Source organism: Trichomonas vaginalis, chromosome VI (assembly GCF_026262505.1).
Source record: "Trichomonas vaginalis G3 chromosome VI, whole genome shotgun sequence".
Taxonomy (NCBI): Eukaryota; Parabasalia; order Trichomonadida; family Trichomonadidae; genus Trichomonas; species Trichomonas vaginalis.
Genome location: NC_067208.1, coordinates 6,693,780 through 6,711,726, shown reverse-complemented (window position 1 = coordinate 6,711,726; position 17,947 = coordinate 6,693,780). Strand labels below are relative to the sequence as shown.

Below are 17,947 nucleotides of genomic sequence, written 5' to 3'. Positions count from 1 at the left end.
GTCTCTCAAAAGTCCAGTCTACTTGGTATTGAAAATCCCATGTGTTATAGAACGGCGGGTCCACTATAAAGAAAACATTTTCCTTGTCTTTATATTTTTCATACAACTCTGTCCAATAACATCTCACAAACTCTATACCCTCAATATATTTTTCTATGTCCTCTTTGAAAACATTTGTATAGTTAAGATATAAAACTTTTGACATAAGTGTTTCAATGTCATGAACTCTTATAGCACCACTATATAATAGTCTAGCAGATATACTATCCCAGTCTATATATTCTGCTTTTTTCAAAACCTCTCTCACAATATTTTTGTTATCTAATGGTATACGTTCCATCTTACCTATAGGTATCTTTTCTTTTAACTCTTTCAATATATTGTTTGTGTCTGGTATATGTTTGAGACGGTCCATATAGTTGTCGAAGTCATTGCATATAATCTTTGAGTCTGGGAATATTGTATGGCACAAATGGATATATAGAACTTCCACCGAACAAATCTACAAATGTTAGACCATTCGGTAGTTTCTTAAGTTCTCTCAATATAATATCTTTACATTTACTCTTATTTCCAAAGAACGGTAACGGTGGTTTTGTAAAATTCATTTATATATAATAATAAAAATGTTTTTTCCCTGAAAAGTGACAGAAAAGTGACAAAACATGAAAACATATATAATTTGTGAAAAGCGACACATTATATAATGTTTTCGACCCAGAAGAAGGCTTCTTCCCAGAAGCAATGGAGGAAGAAGAAGAGTCCTCCGAATTCACACCAGAAGACTAACAATTTTCCGAATAAAAACTTCATTTATACTAAACATCTTCGGGGCTAGAGGGCACGAAGTGCCTGGAAGCCCCACTACCTTTTTTTTATTTATCATTGTTTTATGTCTTTCTCTTTCTTTTCATATTTATTATTGTTTTAAAAAATTCTCCTTCTTTTGATATTTATCATTGTTTTATGTCTTTCTCTTTCTTTTCATATTTATCATTGTTTTATGAAATTCTCTTTATTTTCATACTTATCATTGTATTATAGCTTTCTCTTTATTTTCATATTTATCATTGTTTTATAAAATTCTCTCGATATTAATGAATGCCCTCTTAGTATTGCTATCAATATGAAATCATTCAAAATTGTTCAATTTCTAGTTGAGCATGGTGCTGATGTTAACATGAAACTTATTCTCTTTATTTTCATATTTATCATTGTTTTATGACATTATCTTTCTTTTCATTTTTATAATTGTTTTATTACATTATCCTTCTTTTCATATTTATCATTGTTTTATTGGATTCTCCTTATTTTCATATTTATCATTGTTTTAGCGGATTCTTTTTCTTTTTATATTGATAATTGTTTTATAATATTCTCTTTATTTTCATACTTATCATTGTTTTACAAAATTCTCTCGATATTAATGAATACCCTCTTAGTATTGCCATCCACTTTAAAGAAACAAAAATCATCAAATTCCTAGCTGATAATGGTGCTACAAATGTCTAATAATTCTTTTTCAAGTAACATTATTTCATATTGAAAAAAAGATATAGTCATGATGTTATTATTCAAGAATAAACATCTCATAATAATTTAATGTAAATTCATTTCATTAACACACACGAATTTAAAGATGATTACATCATTTTTCAACATATTTTCGAAAATGTTCTTTCTCATCTAGACGATGATCCCGATAATTTTATATTGTTTATGTGAGACTAGCAAGGCATTTAAAATATAGCCAAGAGTGAAACAATGAGGATATAGAGAATAATTAATGGCTCGCTGTAACGATAAGTAAACTAAAAGCCACTTTTTTATTCAACCTCAATATTTTATCTTTTATCGGTACTGATACCTCAAATGAAGAGCAAAGTCAATAACTCAGTAAATAAAATGAAATTATGCTAGTATATGTCCTATATTAATTCTAACAAATTATGATATCATTTAAAATATTAATAATCTAGATTTAAATTCCATTATTTTGCGAATTTAACTGATATCTCAGTTTTCAATACTGTTTGCCTAAATATATATTTTAAGCTAAATTTTCATGCGCTAAACTTTTTTGTGGTGAAACTCAAATTTTGTTTGAAATCTTTCTAATTAAAACTAAGTTCCCGATCTGTGACGATAAAACTCAATTAATAATTTTTCTCGAAATTTTGATGTCGGTTCAAATTTGGAGATGTAGGCAAGACATTATATATAGACACTTTTTAGAAAAATTTCCAAATGATTAATATGAGAGGGCGCTGATGTTAACTAAAGTATCATCTAATAGGGTGTGCTTATTGGTGAGAATTGAAAAATATCAATCTGATAGGTAGTATAATGTATATTTATAATTGAGGCGAAAACGATAAATCTCATTTTGCCTCTCAATTTTTTCGATTCTGGTTATAACGATTATTTGAATTGTCCTCTCAATTTTCTGATCAGATAAATGATTTTATAATTGATTAAATTTAAACTTGTTAATAAATAATAAATATTATTATAAATGAAAGTTTTCCCTCTTTCAAATATTCAGTGATCATTGAATTAAGTTCCTATTATATTTCCAGCTAAGCTGTAAGGAAGTTAACAAAATTATATAAATACAAAGGAAAGATACCATATGATTCATCTCCTTATGAAGTTGATTTTGAACCAGGTGTTTATATTTTTGAATTATGTGGAGGATCGGGCAATTCAAGACCATCTGGTGGATATGTTAAGGGCGAAATATCATTTTTATCTCAAATTAAATTATATCTACATGTTGGATCCAAATATTATTCAGATGCTAGATATCCATCTTACGGCGGTGGTGGCCCAGGACAATAGTCTGGTGGAGGATCATCGGATATAAGACTGAATAGCGGAGAATTCAATGATTTTGAAGGATTGAAGAGCCGAATAATTGTTGCTGCTGGAGGAGGGTCAGGTGATTCTGATGGAAGAAAAAGTGATAGTGGTGGATGTGCAGGTGGTTTAATTGGCTATGATTCTCAATATTGGTATGGTCTTGGTGCTAATCAAACGTCAGGAGGTAAAGGTAAAGGTTTACATGGGAGATTTGGATTTGGTGCTGGAAATGGAACTCGAGTTATATCCAATGGATTAGACGGGAATGCTGGTGGGGGCGGTGGTTATTTTGGTGGAGGAAACTCAGATTATATTTCGGCCTACGGAGGTGGGGGAGGGAGTTCTTTCATAAGTGGTTATAAAGGATGTATTGCAGTATTGAAAAATTCATCAGAAAATAAAATTGAGTTTTCCCAAGCCGATGATCCTTCCATACATTATAGTGGCATTCAGTTTTATAATACCATTATGATCGATGGTATGCATGAGATGCCAAATCCTAATGGTGGAACAGAAATAGGTCACTATGCCGATGGATTTATTCGAATCACACGTATTATATTCAAATGTCAATCATGCAAGTTCATATATTCATTCTCATATTTTCCTTTTTTAATATCATTCATTTTCATATCATGAAATTTTATTCTTATTGACATAATTCATGCATATTCATTTTGTATTTGTTGTGCCAATATTCTTGGAACTTCAATACATGATCAATTGATCCTAATTATTTAACATAAATGGATGATTTTAGCATATATTATTAGAAAAGAATTATAAGATTTAATTCATATGAATATTCGAATTTCATTATTGCAAATAGCCTTCAAATACACTCAATGATTCCCAATTGTTTATTCTTCCATGAAACAAAATATTGAATGGCCTTAGGTGAACTGAAACTATTTCTTCAATAAGCTGTTGGACCATATTGATTTGTTATGTAAAAGAGAGCTTTTGACAAAACATCCTAACATACCTCAATGAATCCTGAAATTTACACAATATTTTGTGTGTGTAAAAAAAAACTAACAGTTAATAAAAAATAGTTTTTATTTTGTTTTTATATTAAATGTATCACCCTTATTTATTTTATTGTACTTCAATATATTCTGATACGAATGAAAAACCTATAAAAAATTTAAGTGAATTCACGCCCGTTTGACGCCAATATCATTTCATTTAATCAGAAAATTAGAATTCCTGGAGAACAGAAATATTATGAATAGATCATAAAAAAGAAATGGTTAAAAGGCTGATTTACAATTGTGCTGTCAGATTTTTAAAAAAATTGATAACCCAAATGTATCGTTCTCTCAATAAAAAATTCAATAAAAACAATCGAAATATTTATTTGATGATGAAATCTATATATTATTCTACTTAACTTTAAGAATTTTAGCTTAAAAATAATTAATTTTTACCAAATATCAAAAAATATCCAAAATGTTTTTAATACTAATTAATTACACCTAACAATATATTTTAAATAAACTGATCAAAATTTTTTATTATTCTGATCTATGCAAAAATTTGAATTGGGTTCGATTATTTTCTGATTGAATTTCAGAAATCTAAAAGTTGGATGTTAATTATACCTCTAATGGAAGCTATTTTATAAGTGGAGATAGATTATATCCTACATTCGTGCATAACCAAAGCATTGCTCATGTTAACATATCAACCACATTCCCAAAAATTCCATCTTATTGTTTTTACAATTGTACAAATCTTCAAACTGTTTATATTTGCACATGCATTACAAAAATATGCAGAAATGCATTTTCATATTGCAGAAACCTTCAAAATATTACTTTCCCATACTCTGTAGAATACATTGATCAGTCAGCATTTATAGAATGCCATGGTTTGACACATATTAAATTCCCTCTCAATCTTAAAGTTATATCCAAGTACGCATTTTTTAATTGCTCAAACTTAATCACAATTGAATTTCAAAGAAATTTTGAATTAATTGATTTCATGGCATTCACATATTGTGTCAATCTTACATCTGTAAAGTTAAATTATAATATAAAATCAATTGGGTATATGGCTTTTTCTACATGTATATCATTATCAGATATTCATTTTCCTGAAAAAAATTCATATATCGGAGATAGGGCTTTTGAATATTGCATAAAATTAATTGATATTGAAATCCAAAAATGTGTTACATCTTTAGGATATATTACTTTCCCTATATTTAATGTAAGCACTAGATTTATAATTCCATCTCATGTTAAAGAATTATCTGATTATGCATTTATTTATTCAAACATAACATCATTAATTGTACCTGAAACAGTTTCTGCAATACGCGGGTCAGCCTTCAGTCAATCTAAACTAGTGGATTTACAAATAGAAAATTTTTCAATACATCTAGAAGGTGATGTATTTGGATTTTCGGATTTTCAAGAAATAAAATTTCCAAATGGAATAAAGGAATTGTCATCAAAATGTTTTTATTTTGCGAAAATTGAACATCTTGAGATATCAACAAAGATTCAGAAAATTGGAAATGAAGCATTTTATTTTTGTTCTTATCTGAAAAAACTATCAATTCATTCTGATTCAGAGTTCCTTGAAATTGGAGAAAATATTTTTAATTGGTGTAATGTAAAGGAAGTTAACATAACTGGTAAAAATATATATATTGGAAAGAATGAAATAAATATTTACAGTTGTGTGCTTAGTATCAATGCTTCTTCTTCAGTGTCAATAGGAAATTTAACTATCAAAGCTCTTTCATCCTTAGAAATTCAGGATTTTATTGCCAAATACCATTTCAAGTATCAAAAATGCAAAAATTTTCTATTTTAATTTTATACCAGATTATTGCTTTTCCAATTGGGAAATATTGACAGAAATTACTGAAACAGATTTTATTACAAGTTCGGGGTATGCTAGAACTATTCCTATTCCAAATAATATCAATAAAATTGGGCGATCTGCCTTTCAATATTGTAAAAATCTGCAAAAAGTAGTTTTAAGCGATAAAATTAATTATATATGTGAAAATGCATTCGCAAATTGTGAGCGATTAACATATTTTGAATTTAAATCAAGTAGTACTATTGTTGAGAATTATACTCTTCCTATTTTAACAAATCAGAATTTGAAAATAAAAATTCCTCAAAATAATAATAAAATAATAGCAGCATTTCAATACTATAAAAATAATGCATTAACTTCATTTCAAGTTCAAGATGATATTGAAGAAATTCATAATGCTGCATTTGCATATTCCTCATTAGAAAATATAATACCCAGATTTTCCTTACTTTTACCACTCCCCATGTAATTTCTGTGGAAAACGATAATTCATTTTTTTTATGGATGAATAGATCGTTTTCCTAGAAAGGACCTCATATCTCTGGCTAAAAAGAGTGTCAGATCCTAAATAGATTATTGATCTAGTGTACAAATCCAATAAAAAGCCTATTTTTTTGGCTTTTTTGGTGCTCATTTTTTCGAAGATCTACATGAATATGGGGAAACCATCGGATTTTTTTGGTTAACCCACATCTTCATGTAGTCTGGACTATCTTTCCTCGAAGGACCTCTTTACGGGTGTAAAAACTCATAAAGTTCTCAAAAGATTCATTCTCGATCTCCATGCTGAAAGAATTTACAATAAAAAAGAGATCTACGCATCAAACTACAGCCATAAATGAACTGAACCCCTAAAGCTCAGCTCTTAGTTTATCAAAAACGTCGAAATCCTTCTCATTGCAATCAAATTTTCTCAATAACTCATAAGAAAAATCGAATTTTGATTAAGCCGATGTTATAGGTATCACAAATACTACAAACTTGAGCAATATCGAAATTGCCAGCAAAAGTTTGAAATTGCATTGCTCATATTTGTTTTGTAAACTAAAAATCTGCTTATATTATTCATTAATTTTTTATATATTATTCATATACTTTAATAAAAACAATACTATTTCACCTTAAAAATGAATTTCATAAGTCAATATTATTTTTTTGAAAATGTATCAATTTTCGATTAAAACAACATGAGAATAAAATTTACGCAAAATTATTTTAAAAAATGGTTTTAAAAATTTACAATAGATGAAGAATAAGATTGCAAGAAGTTTTGAAGTTTAATTTTAAGAAAAAAAATTCGGATATTATTCATGGATCTAAGTAATCTGATATTTGAGTATCGGCACTATGCATAAAACATATATTTATAGTTTTTTTGGATTTTTATGATTTTAAATATATTCAAATTTGGCAATCCAATAGATTTTTAAAAAATAGGTAAATAAAAATAGATTACATATGCAGCAGATTTAGAACATGAAACAAATCTTATAGTGACCCAAAAAAAATTCATGATCCAAAAAAGAAAAAAATTGGCTAAATGGGAATCAAACCTTGGCATAATGAATCATTATGTCGGATGTTTCCACTACACCGGCAGTTCGAAAAATACCCTTGGTGGTTCTATTTAATAGCTACTCCCAACGATAGGCGGTGTCCCCAACTTTAGAGAGGTGGTAAAAGTAAGGCAAATCTGGGTATTAAATGAGAAGATAAAGTCTATTCCCGAATTCTGCTTTTATTGTTGTAGTAATTTAGCACAAATTAATTTTCAAGTTATACGAAATATTTCAAATTTTGCATTTTCCAGGATTCATAAATTTGAAAATTTAGTTGTTTCGGCATTCATAATAGGAAATTATTCATTTTATTATACCCCAATAAATAGATTAGAGTTGACAAATGATGTTCACTCAATTGGAGCATATTCATTTGCTTTTTCAAATATTAATGAGTTAATCTTGAGTTCGTCTTTAGAAACAATTGCCACATATTCATTTTTAAACTCCAATTTTCAAACGTTAAATATTCCGCCAAGGATAAAAATTTTAGAAGATGGATCTTTTTCAAACTGTCTCTTACTTAAAACAATTAACAGTTTAATCAATATCGAATATATTGGAGATAATACTTTTGAAAATTGTATTAATTTAACTTCCTTTAATATAACTACTAACAACAATTTAAATTCTTTATATTCATTTGGAAGTAATTCCTTTGCTAATTGTTACAGTTTGAGGTCAATAAATCTTCCAAAACATATGAAGAATATTGGCAATAATGTTTTTAGAAATTGTATTAATCTTGAAACGATTTCATTTCCAAATAATATATCCTATATTGGAAAAAAAAAGGTAGTGGGGCTTCCAGGCACTTCGTGCCCTCTAGCCCCGAAGATGTTTAGTATAAATGAAGTTTTTATTCGGAAAATTGTTAGTCTTCTGGTGTGAATTCGGAGGACTCTTCTTCTTCCTCCATTGCTTCTGGGAAGAAGCCTTCTTCTGGGTCGAAAACATTATATAATGTGTCGCTTTTCACAAATTATATATGTTTTCATGTTTTGTCACTTTTCTGTCACTTTTCAGGGAAAAAACATTTTTATTATTATATATAAATGAATTTTACAAAACCACCGTTACCGTTCTTTGGAAATAAGAGTAAATGTAAAGATATTATATTGAGAGAACTTAAGAAACTACCGAATGGTCTAACATTTGTAGATTTGTTCGGTGGAAGTTTCTATATATCCATTTGTGCCATACAATATTCCCAGACTCAAAGATTATATGCAATGACTTCGACAACTATATGGACCGTCTCAAACATATACCAGACACAAACAATATATTGAAAGAGTTAAAAGAAAAGATACCTATAGGTAAGATGGAACGTATACCATTAGATAACAAAAATATTGTGAGAGAGGTTTTGAAAAAAGCAGAATATATAGACTGGGATAGTATATCTGCTAGACTATTATATAGTGGTTCTATAAGAGTTCATGACATTGAAACACTTATGTCAAAAGTTTTATATCTTAACTATACAAATGTTTTCAAAGAGGACATAGAAAAATATATTGAGGGTATAGAGTTTGTGAGATGTCATTGGACAGAGTTGTATGAAAAATATAAAGACAAGGAAAATGTTTTCTTTATAGTGGACCCGCCGTTCTATAACACATGGGATTTTCAATACCAAGTAGACTGGACTTTGAGAGACTCTTTAGAAACTTTAGACGTTATACATAACCATCCATGCTTTTACTTTACATCCGATAAAAGTGGTTTGGAAACCGTTATGAAATGGTTAGAGGACATACATGACTATGAGTTTAGATATGACAAGATAGAATATGAGAGAGGTCCTATAAACCGGAGAAAGTGTCATAACAAAGAAATTTTATTAGTAAGTAAATGTGGTTTGAAATAGGACTACTTGTTTTAGGTTTTTTCCATTGTGTCATTTATTTCTTTGACGTGGCAGAAAGATATAGAGAATATGAAGATGAACCAATGCCTGCAAATGTTCAGTATATGTACTCGTAAGAGATATTTTTATCTAATATTAAATGGACGCACAGAACTTAGCGAATGCACAGCAACCTGGACAACCAAACCCAGAGAATATTCCAAATGAAGTTAGAATACAAACTGCAATGGCAAACTATGGTCAAGTGCCAACAGATGTACAAATGCAAACTGCCATGTCAAATGACGCTGCGTTAGGTTTGCCACCATGGTATGCAAATATGAGATGGAAAGAGTTTTATACAAACCCTGAAGTGGGATATAAACAACTTTATGCAGATGACGCGAACACAGGAGTTGACCCAGAATATGTTTTCTACCAGAGGAGAAACAGAATGTATGAGCTCCAGTTAAAGAATGCTATGGAACTCAACAGGAAACGCAAGAGACTAGGCGGACATTAGATTTTTACATATAGTAAAATGGGTTTCTTCAGTAAGATAGGAAACTTCTTTCGAAATGTTGGAAGAGGTATATGGAATGGAATAAAAACCGTAGGAAGAGGAATTTGGAACGGTGTCAAAAATATTGGTAAAAGGGTAGGTCAGTTCGTTGGTATTATACCTAAAGACCCTGAACCAGAAGAACAAGTTCCTGTTATACAACAGCCTGAACCTGCACCACAGTCTAGTTGGCAACCAAATCCAACACCACAACCGGTATATTAAAAAATTATATTTTTACCGTTCGATAGTAGTTGTATATGAAACTAAGTTCTAAGTAAAACGCATGGTATAATGGAATTATTCTTTTTCTTCCATCTGTAGTAAACCATACTTGAAAGTCTGAAATACTTCCACTTGGTGGTTCGTATAACTTTGTAGGTTTTTCGTAAAAGTCATTTGCCAAGCATAAGAAAGAGTTTTGGGCGCCAGAAAATGAAGCATGAACAATAATAGCAGCTGGGTCGAAAACATTTTCATATGTTCCATTAGGGTTTTCGACTTCATAAAAGTCTGGGTGTACTGGATATGCTGCAGGCTGATTTAACATCCTCATAAATCTATATCATGCCAAGTTGTTATATTTTGTAGAAATATAAACGTTTTCTCCAAGGTCTTCTATTCTATTGATTTTAACAGTTGCATTTTTCCTGTCATAAATAATATCGAGATGGTATTCTCCTTCGTCAATGTTATACTGGTTTGCATATTCGATATAGATATTGTTTATTTTTTCTTGAAAAGCTTGAAGAGTTGTTTCTAAGTTTACAAGCAAACTAACTTGTAAAAGTTTTCCCTGTTCAAATTTCTCATACATACGTTTTTCTTTGTTATAGTATCGAACTTCAAAACCGACCGTAAATGGGAAACCATGTATGGCTTCTGAAATGAACTTCATTCTACGAAAGCCAATAGCTTTTGTGACAGATGGGTCTCTTAGCCATCTTAATGGGTAGTCAAAACGATAGCCTTCATGCTTTACGGTCTCTGTCTCAAACTTTTGACCGACATTAGTAAAAAGTTCATCTAATGGTTTAGTTGTAGCAACTCTTGAATTTTCTTTTTCTATTGGAAGTATATTTTATCTAGAATAAAAATGTCGAAAGATATTGCTTCCATGAGAGAAACAACACAACCGACAACTCATTATGCAAGCTCTAAATAAGAACACAACAAACTTTTCAAACTATTCTAAGATATCTGAGTCATTGAAAGAAGGAAACTTAAAACTGACAATAAACCCAATGACAGATGAGTTTCTGTTTCAAGACAATAAGAACCATACTGTCTGTATAAATCCAACAAAAGGAAATTTAAACGAGAAACCTATAAATGAACTTCTTTTGAAAGCAGATGTTGACAACAAAGCTGACAAAGAATATGTAGACGATGCAATAGCAAAAGAAGAAGAAAGAGCTAACAATGCTTATGCAACAAAAGAACATACTCATCCTGAACTAGCAGACAAAACATATGTTGACAATAAAATGTCAAGTGAAGTGACAAGAGCTGAAAACGAATATTCTAAAAAGACTCATACACATTCTATATCTGAAATAACAGACTTAAACGTTAGCCTTGAAAAGAAAGCGGATGAGGAATATATGGCTAGTAAGTTAGAGAAGAAAGCAGATAAGGAATATGTGGATGAAAAAGATAATGAAATTATAGAAAGGGCTGAATGGTATCATGAATGGACATCGAAGATTTTAAAAACTAAAGCTGATACAGGATGGGTTTCAGGATGTTTAGACCTTAAAGCAGATAAAACTTATGTTAACGATGAGTTAGAGAAGAAAGCAAATAAGACTCATACACATACAAGTTTTACAACTGTTAGAGCAGACGACATAATACTGAACTTTGACCTTGGTTCAAGTGCACCTTTAGAGAATCCAAGTACAAGCGTAAAAGATACACTAAACAATTTAGATAACAGTTGCAGGAACATTGAAAGTCATGCCAGAAACTTTGAAGCATATGAACTACCCGCAATGTTAGACAAGAAAGCAGACAAAACAGAGCTTCAAACATTAAAGACAGAAATACTTCAAACATTATATCCTATAGGCTCTATTTATACGTCAATGAACTCTACCAGACCAGAACAGTTCTGGGTTTTGGAACTTGGACTCAAATAGTCGACAGGTTTTTGTATTGTGCAAACTCTTCAAAGGAAACAGGTGGAAGTAAAACGATTTCAGGTGAAAATTTACCTGCACACAGTCACTACATAGATTTAAGTACATCTCAAGCAGGTTGGCATAAGCATAGATATTGGGATTGGTCAGCAATGATAAAAGGTAAAGGATATGATGTTAAAGACGACGTTAAGTTTGCTATAAATTGTTACTGGAGTGACACTCAGGGAGGAGGAAACCATACACATCACGTTTCAGGATATACGCAAACAACGGGACAAAGTAAAGACTACATGCCACCTTACATGACAGTTTACGCATGGTATAGAAATGCTTAGTCGTCATTTTCAACTTCTTTAGCATATTCGTCAGGAGTTGTCTTATATTTGTTAGGAACTGTCTTTGAAAGTATACCACCTTGAACTTTGACAAGTTTGAAACGAGGTCTGACAATAGTAGTTTTATCTTCTGCTTGCAGTGTGTACATTTTGCCATGTTTGCCTAAAACTTCATAATATTCTCTTGTATACTTTCTTCTATTTTTACGAACACGAATGTGAGTACCTGTCGGGTTCCATTGTTGTCATAGTCAATAGTATTTTCATATGGGTCGCGTTTAGGTATTTCTATTTTTACTTTGTCACCTTTCTGAAGTTTGAAGCCCGGCATTCTTTCTTGTTTGTCTCTTTTGACTAAATTATTAAATATATAGTCTTTCTCTAAGTCAGGGTTGTTTTTCATTTCTTCGGGGGAGTGGTTTCCCAAACCTTTTTGTTTACGGCTATTGTAAATATTTAAACTTGTCTCATCTTTGCCATGGAGAAGTGTCTATATTTGTCGTCATATGACATTTCTTTTGCTTCACCACCTTGTGGTTGGTTTAAGTCTCTTAACATTTTTATACAACCGTCAATGACACCAAGAGCGAATGGTTTTGGTCGACAATGAAATATTGGTTTACATTTTTTGAACGCAGATAGTTTTTTTACATCATCTGATTTGAAAGAACTTTCACAGTCAGATGTCAGTTTTGTTGGATGGTATTTGTCAACGAATATTGTCAAAGCAGTTTTCACATCTAAAATATTTTTGGACCATAATGGTATGGCTTCACAGTATCTTGTTGTTTTGACGACAAATATTAGCCAGTATGGTGGTCCATCTGTTCTAACTCTCGGAATGTTTTCCAAGATATCCATAAACCAAGCATTTGGTGTTGAACTAAAGATTTTTATCATGAGTGCTTTCTTTGTCGCTTTAGAAACATAGGGGTCTTGTTTGGATTCGTCATTTTTATCCTATAAGAAATGGGTTTATTTGGGGCGCATTAGCAGGAGTTGCATCCAGATTTTTTGCCCGCAGTGGGAACAATAGCCAGAGGTGTATTTGGAGTTGGAAGGAAGATTTTGAGTACATTAGGTATACTTAAAGAGAAAGCACAACCTATTATACAAACTGTACAGAAAGGTTGGGATGTAGCACGAGATGCAACAAATCTTATTCCAAATCCTGAAACAAGAGGAAAAGTTCAAGGATGGATGGACAATGTAGGAAGACAAGCAGGAAACTATTATAACAAAGCAAATGACTACTATAACAAGCAGGACACTATATGGACCAAGGTGAAAGATTCTTTAACAGAGGATATATACCATGCACAACAATGGGTAAACAATAACCAACCTCACCGCCTCAAAACGTGGGGAATGTAAAGTTTTTTATGAGATGAAATGAACAATACAGCATTGAGACAAATGGGTTCAAGATGGATTTGTCGGCTTCCAGCAGTTACACAACGTGTTTGTCAAGTTTTCCTATACTCAGGAAGTTTTAGACCGACTTAAAAAACAACAACAACCAGTTGAAAACAAACCAAACTAAAATTTTTTACTGAGATGAAATGACCGAAGAAGTTGAAACGGTAGATTTGACACACAACAAAAGTTCAGAACCATTGTCAAAACCTGTCAAAGAACTTACAGATGAAGAGAAAAATTCAATAATAGAAAGTGCCAGGTCTGGAAATACAAACCCTAATACTAAAGTCACTTTTCATAAAAATGGAACGGCAAGTATCTCAAAAAAGAAACAGACTCTCACAAATAAAATATTGAAGTCTGAAGGAGCTTTCGAGACAACAGATGGAAAGTTTACTTCACTGACCAACAGTTCATTATAGAACATCTCATTGACTTAGAGTCGAAATATTCTAAACTTTACAACAAACACAAAAGTTGAAAGGAAAACAAAAACAAATGGCATATGATATTTATGAAGATGTTGACGACACAACTGTTCCTGCAAGTGAAGTAAAGTCAGAGAAACAGAAAGTGACGAAAAACCGATAGAAGAAGAAAAACCAAAACTGAAGATAAACCAAAACCAAAGTTTAGTTTGGAACTAAACCAAGTCAACCTTCATGTAGCTGGTATGGGTTGGCGTCAAAGACTTATGGGAGCAGGCGGTTATGTAAAGTAAAGAAAAAAATATTTTTTTTATTTTTATAAAAATGCCCCATATAGAATGGATAGAAAATCTGCTAGAATAAAAGCAGAGTTGCAAAGATATGGTTGGAGAGTTTCGAAGAATTTTAAATATAGGAAGGGAAGACCCATAAAAGTCTATGACAAATTGTCTGGTCTTCGCTACGAAATGGATTTGGAAACAGCACGTGCCAATTATCCAAACAGACTAGAGAGGTTAGAAGAAGAACGTCTTATGGACATGCCTTTCGATGTGTTAAACATTGCATGAAGTAAAAATTTATTTTTTAAAAAGTGACATTTTTTTATTTTATTTGAAATGTACGCTGAGTTTGTTGGAGAAGACCGTTGGGAAACTTGTTTTGTTAGATGAGAAATATGAAATGGCATACCATTTTAAAAACAATATATTTTTACATATATTAAATGCTTCAGGTTGAAAAACAAAGAACAAAAGTAGCAGATACAAAACCGTTAGACTATATCTTTACAAATGCTGGTAGGACTATTTCAGATGAAGAAATTTCATCCCGAGTATACAGGTTTGACTATCCAATTCGTTGGCTTCAAAGTCCTTCATGCAAAGGCAATAGGATTTAGAAGAGTTTTGTTTTCAAATAGAACTAACGCATTTATGTTCGCAGTATATTTTCATGGGCAGTATAAAGGTTCTGATGGTCTAATAGACAAATTTGACGAAATGAGAATCTTTACAGTTCGTTCAGACGAAAGTCTTGAGAAAACTCTAAATGACTTTCAAACTCAAATGAACAAATATTATTGGGAATTTCAAGAAAAATACGACTCTTTACTAAATGGAACATACTATCTGAAACTAGAATATGACAAGAATGAACTCCACCGTTTCATTTCAAAAGATTGAAATTAACCCTCCAAGAGATACAGAGTTTTATTTTGGAAAGTAGACAAACGTTCTTGGGCACAATTTCTTCGGTTACTAAACCAGAACGAACCATTACCACCAGATGGTCCATTTCAATTTATACTTCCACCAGCAGATTTGACAGTTTTATAGAAACGTGTTTGACCTCAAAATGTTATGTGTCATGCAAGTTTCAGTTCAAGCAACAATAGTTTTCTATGTATTGGTAAGGCTTTTATGACTTTGCTTCTAAATTCTACGAACCACCTAGTAACAGTTTCTCTGACTTTCAAGTTTGGTTCACAACAAATGGTGTGCAACATATTATTCCATTGTACTATGACTTTTATCTCGAATTGTCTTTCATATATAACTACGGAAAAGTGCTGAAAAAGTATTGAAAAATAATGTTTATGTTAGCATGTTAGATCTAACACGTTTTCTAACCACTTTTCTAACATCGTAGAAAACTCATGAAAACAATTTATTTTTGACACTTTCACAAAAAACATAAAAAAGTGCAGTTAAACGTTAAGGTTTACTGAACTGGTTGGATGTCGCCTTCACAGGTTATGTAGAACGGCTGACCCGAGAAGTGAAGGAGAGACTGAATTGCCAATTTCATATGGGGTAGGGGGTTCTCCTTGTTTGGTATTTTTATCCAAGGACGTTTGTTTAGGAACTTAACAAGAGCTTCTTTCTTTGCTTGCTTTATGTCGTCGAAAGGAGTGTTTCTGGTATTTGAATTGAATTCCGGTCGAAGTCTCGAGATTCAAGGCAGCCCTTCCAGAAATAGTGGTGAACTGACCTTGGGGGCTTCATGACCTTGCGCAAGTAGTTTTTAACAAGCTCGTTAATTTCAATTAGGTAAATTGCCTCGTCAAATCCTTCTGGCATTCGCGAGTCCTTCCATCCGACAGGAAAATATTTTCCCGACAACTGGAAAAAATTTTCCGGACAAAGGGAAAAATTTTTCCCGACGACAGGAAGAACTCTTCCAGTTGTCCGTCCGTAAACCATTCAAATTTTCGAAAATTGAGAACTTTTGGTCGAACTTCAGAAAAAGTTTTTCCATCCGACAGGAAAAAATTTTCCTTCCGACAGGAAAAGTTCTTCCATCCGACAGGAAAAATTTTTCCTTCCGACAAGGAAAAGTTCTTCCTTCCGACAGGACACAGAACGAATGTCCGATGTAACCAGCCGAACCCAGTCCATTCCCAAACCAGAGGGAACCTAAAGAACCACAACAGTCTCCTCAGCCACCTCAGTTCCAGCAAGTACCTTCCGATTTACTACCAATTTCAACCTCAAGGTTACTACCACCACAAGGCTTCCCGAACTACGGACCGCTCCTCAGCTATGGCCTTACTCCCAACCCTTGGATGTTCCCAGCAAGCTCCACCAGCAATTCAATCTTCAATCCAATCGAAGAGAGACCAAGAGTTCGAAGAAGGTCTGAACCGCTTACGCAAAGAGTATGCCACCAGCTCCAATTGAGAGAAAGTTGTTCCCGGACCCAAAAATAATGTTTAGGGTAGATGGTTAGATCTAACCGTCATTTCTAACGCTCATTTCTACCCTCTTGAATTTTCATTAATTTCCTTAAGATAGAAAAATAAAGTTAGTTTTAGTTTTTTATTTTGTATAAAAGATATGTTCAGGGATTTTTTTGACGAGTGTAAATCTTCACTTCGTCAAAAAATAACAAGTTTTATCTAATGAAAAAGTGTCATATTTTTCCAATTTGGACGAGAATGTCGGGTAGCGGTGGTTAGATCTCACCTGTTTTTTCACTCTTTTTTTCACCTCTGTCAATTTTCATGACTTCTTCGTAAGTTTAGAATTCTTGTCAAGATATTCTGTAAGCTTTGGAAAGACTTCTTCGTAAGAAGTGGTAAAAGGGACCAAAAATAATAATTTAGGGTAGATGTTTTAGCCAGTCTAACTCATTTCTACCCTCGATTTCTACCAGCTCTTGTGAATTTCTTTGTTTCTCGAAATAAAAATAAGTTAGTTTATTTTTTTTATTTTTTTTATTTTGTATAAAAGATATGATTTCAAAACAATCGGCACAACAACAATTTCAAACAACAGCACCAAACTCGTTAGTCCATGAATCCAACATCTATGTTAGTAGAAATGAAAAGCTTCATTCTTCTTCATATACTTTTTAAACAGAAATCCAGAAGATAAAGGCAAGGAACTTTTAACAGTAATTTAGACTGTAGTGCGAAAGATGAAACAAATGAACAGTATTCTTTATGAAAATGCAGGACCCAAGACCATTTACCAAATTCCTGAAATCCCAACAAAAAAACTCACTATTCCTGAATTCGAAAATAATGAAGTGAACACAACTGACTCAGTAGAAAATAGAAAGTTCATCGAAAGGTAAACTATGAGTTTCCTAGATTTCATTGCACATCAAAAGGTATGGACAAAGATTGCGACATGGTATATAAGCAAATGTTTCTGACATATATAAATCTGAAGAATTTAAGACCTACGACAACTTTGTTTCGTTTAGTTTGCTGAATGTGGTATGGCAGCATAACGATGATAAAGATAGAAGAGGCAAAGTATGGAACAACAAATAAGACCCGCTATGTTTGAGATGAAGAGAGCAATTGACGCTTTATGTTTTTTAGCTGGGTTTTATTTCAATGTATAACGCAAAATGAACCCCATATGTTCTAAATGTAAAGCAGCAATGACGGAATATAACCTACTCCGTCAGAGAGATAGAACGTATGAGAAACGAACC

General features: G+C 32.0%; 5 protein-coding genes and 1 pseudogene across 6 annotated transcripts, besides 2 other annotated features; 4 read left to right on the top strand and 2 right to left on the bottom strand.

Moving 5' to 3' along the window:
- Nucleotides 1–9,274: 9,274 nt before the first annotated feature.
- Nucleotides 9,275–9,637, top strand: TVAGG3_0818080 (uncharacterized protein; the record flags this gene model as incomplete). The annotated part of the gene is made up of 1 exon (XM_051247899.1): nucleotides 9,275–9,637. The coding sequence occupies one exon, from the start codon at nucleotides 9,275–9,277 to the stop codon at nucleotides 9,635–9,637; it is 363 nt and encodes a 120-aa protein (XP_051083374.1).
- An 18-nt stretch (nucleotides 9,638–9,655) lies between these two features.
- TVAGG3_0818070 (serine threonine-protein phosphatase family) lies at nucleotides 9,656–9,901 on the top strand (the record flags this gene model as incomplete). Its single annotated transcript, XM_051247898.1, has 1 exon — nucleotides 9,656–9,901. The coding sequence occupies one exon, from the start codon at nucleotides 9,656–9,658 to the stop codon at nucleotides 9,899–9,901; it is 246 nt and encodes an 81-aa protein (XP_051083373.1).
- Nucleotides 9,902–9,905: 4 nt separating this feature from the next.
- Nucleotides 9,906–10,232, bottom strand: TVAGG3_0818060 (uncharacterized protein; the record flags this gene model as incomplete). The annotated part of the gene is made up of 1 exon (XM_051247897.1): nucleotides 9,906–10,232. One exon carries the CDS (start codon nucleotides 10,230–10,232, stop codon nucleotides 9,906–9,908), a length of 327 nt encoding a protein of 108 aa, XP_051083372.1.
- Nucleotides 10,233–10,241: 9 nt separating this feature from the next.
- On the bottom strand, nucleotides 10,242–10,632 carry TVAGG3_0818050 (annotated as a pseudogene). Its single transcript has one exon. A coding segment is annotated over exon 1 (391 nt).
- A 192-nt stretch (nucleotides 10,633–10,824) lies between these two features.
- Nucleotides 10,825–11,422, top strand: TVAGG3_0818040 (phage tail repeat-like family; the record flags this gene model as incomplete). Its single annotated transcript, XM_051247896.1, has 1 exon — nucleotides 10,825–11,422. A coding segment is annotated over one exon (598 nt), but the record flags the coding sequence as incomplete, so codon positions are not given.
- Nucleotides 11,423–11,783: 361 nt separating this feature from the next.
- Nucleotides 11,784–17,945: a mobile genetic element.
- TVAGG3_0818030 (uncharacterized protein) lies at nucleotides 14,341–14,571 on the top strand (the record flags this gene model as incomplete). The annotated part of the gene is made up of 1 exon (XM_051247895.1): nucleotides 14,341–14,571. The coding sequence occupies one exon, from the start codon at nucleotides 14,341–14,343 to the stop codon at nucleotides 14,569–14,571; it is 231 nt and encodes a 76-aa protein (XP_051083370.1).
- Nucleotides 17,946–17,947: part of a mobile genetic element that runs on past the window's edge.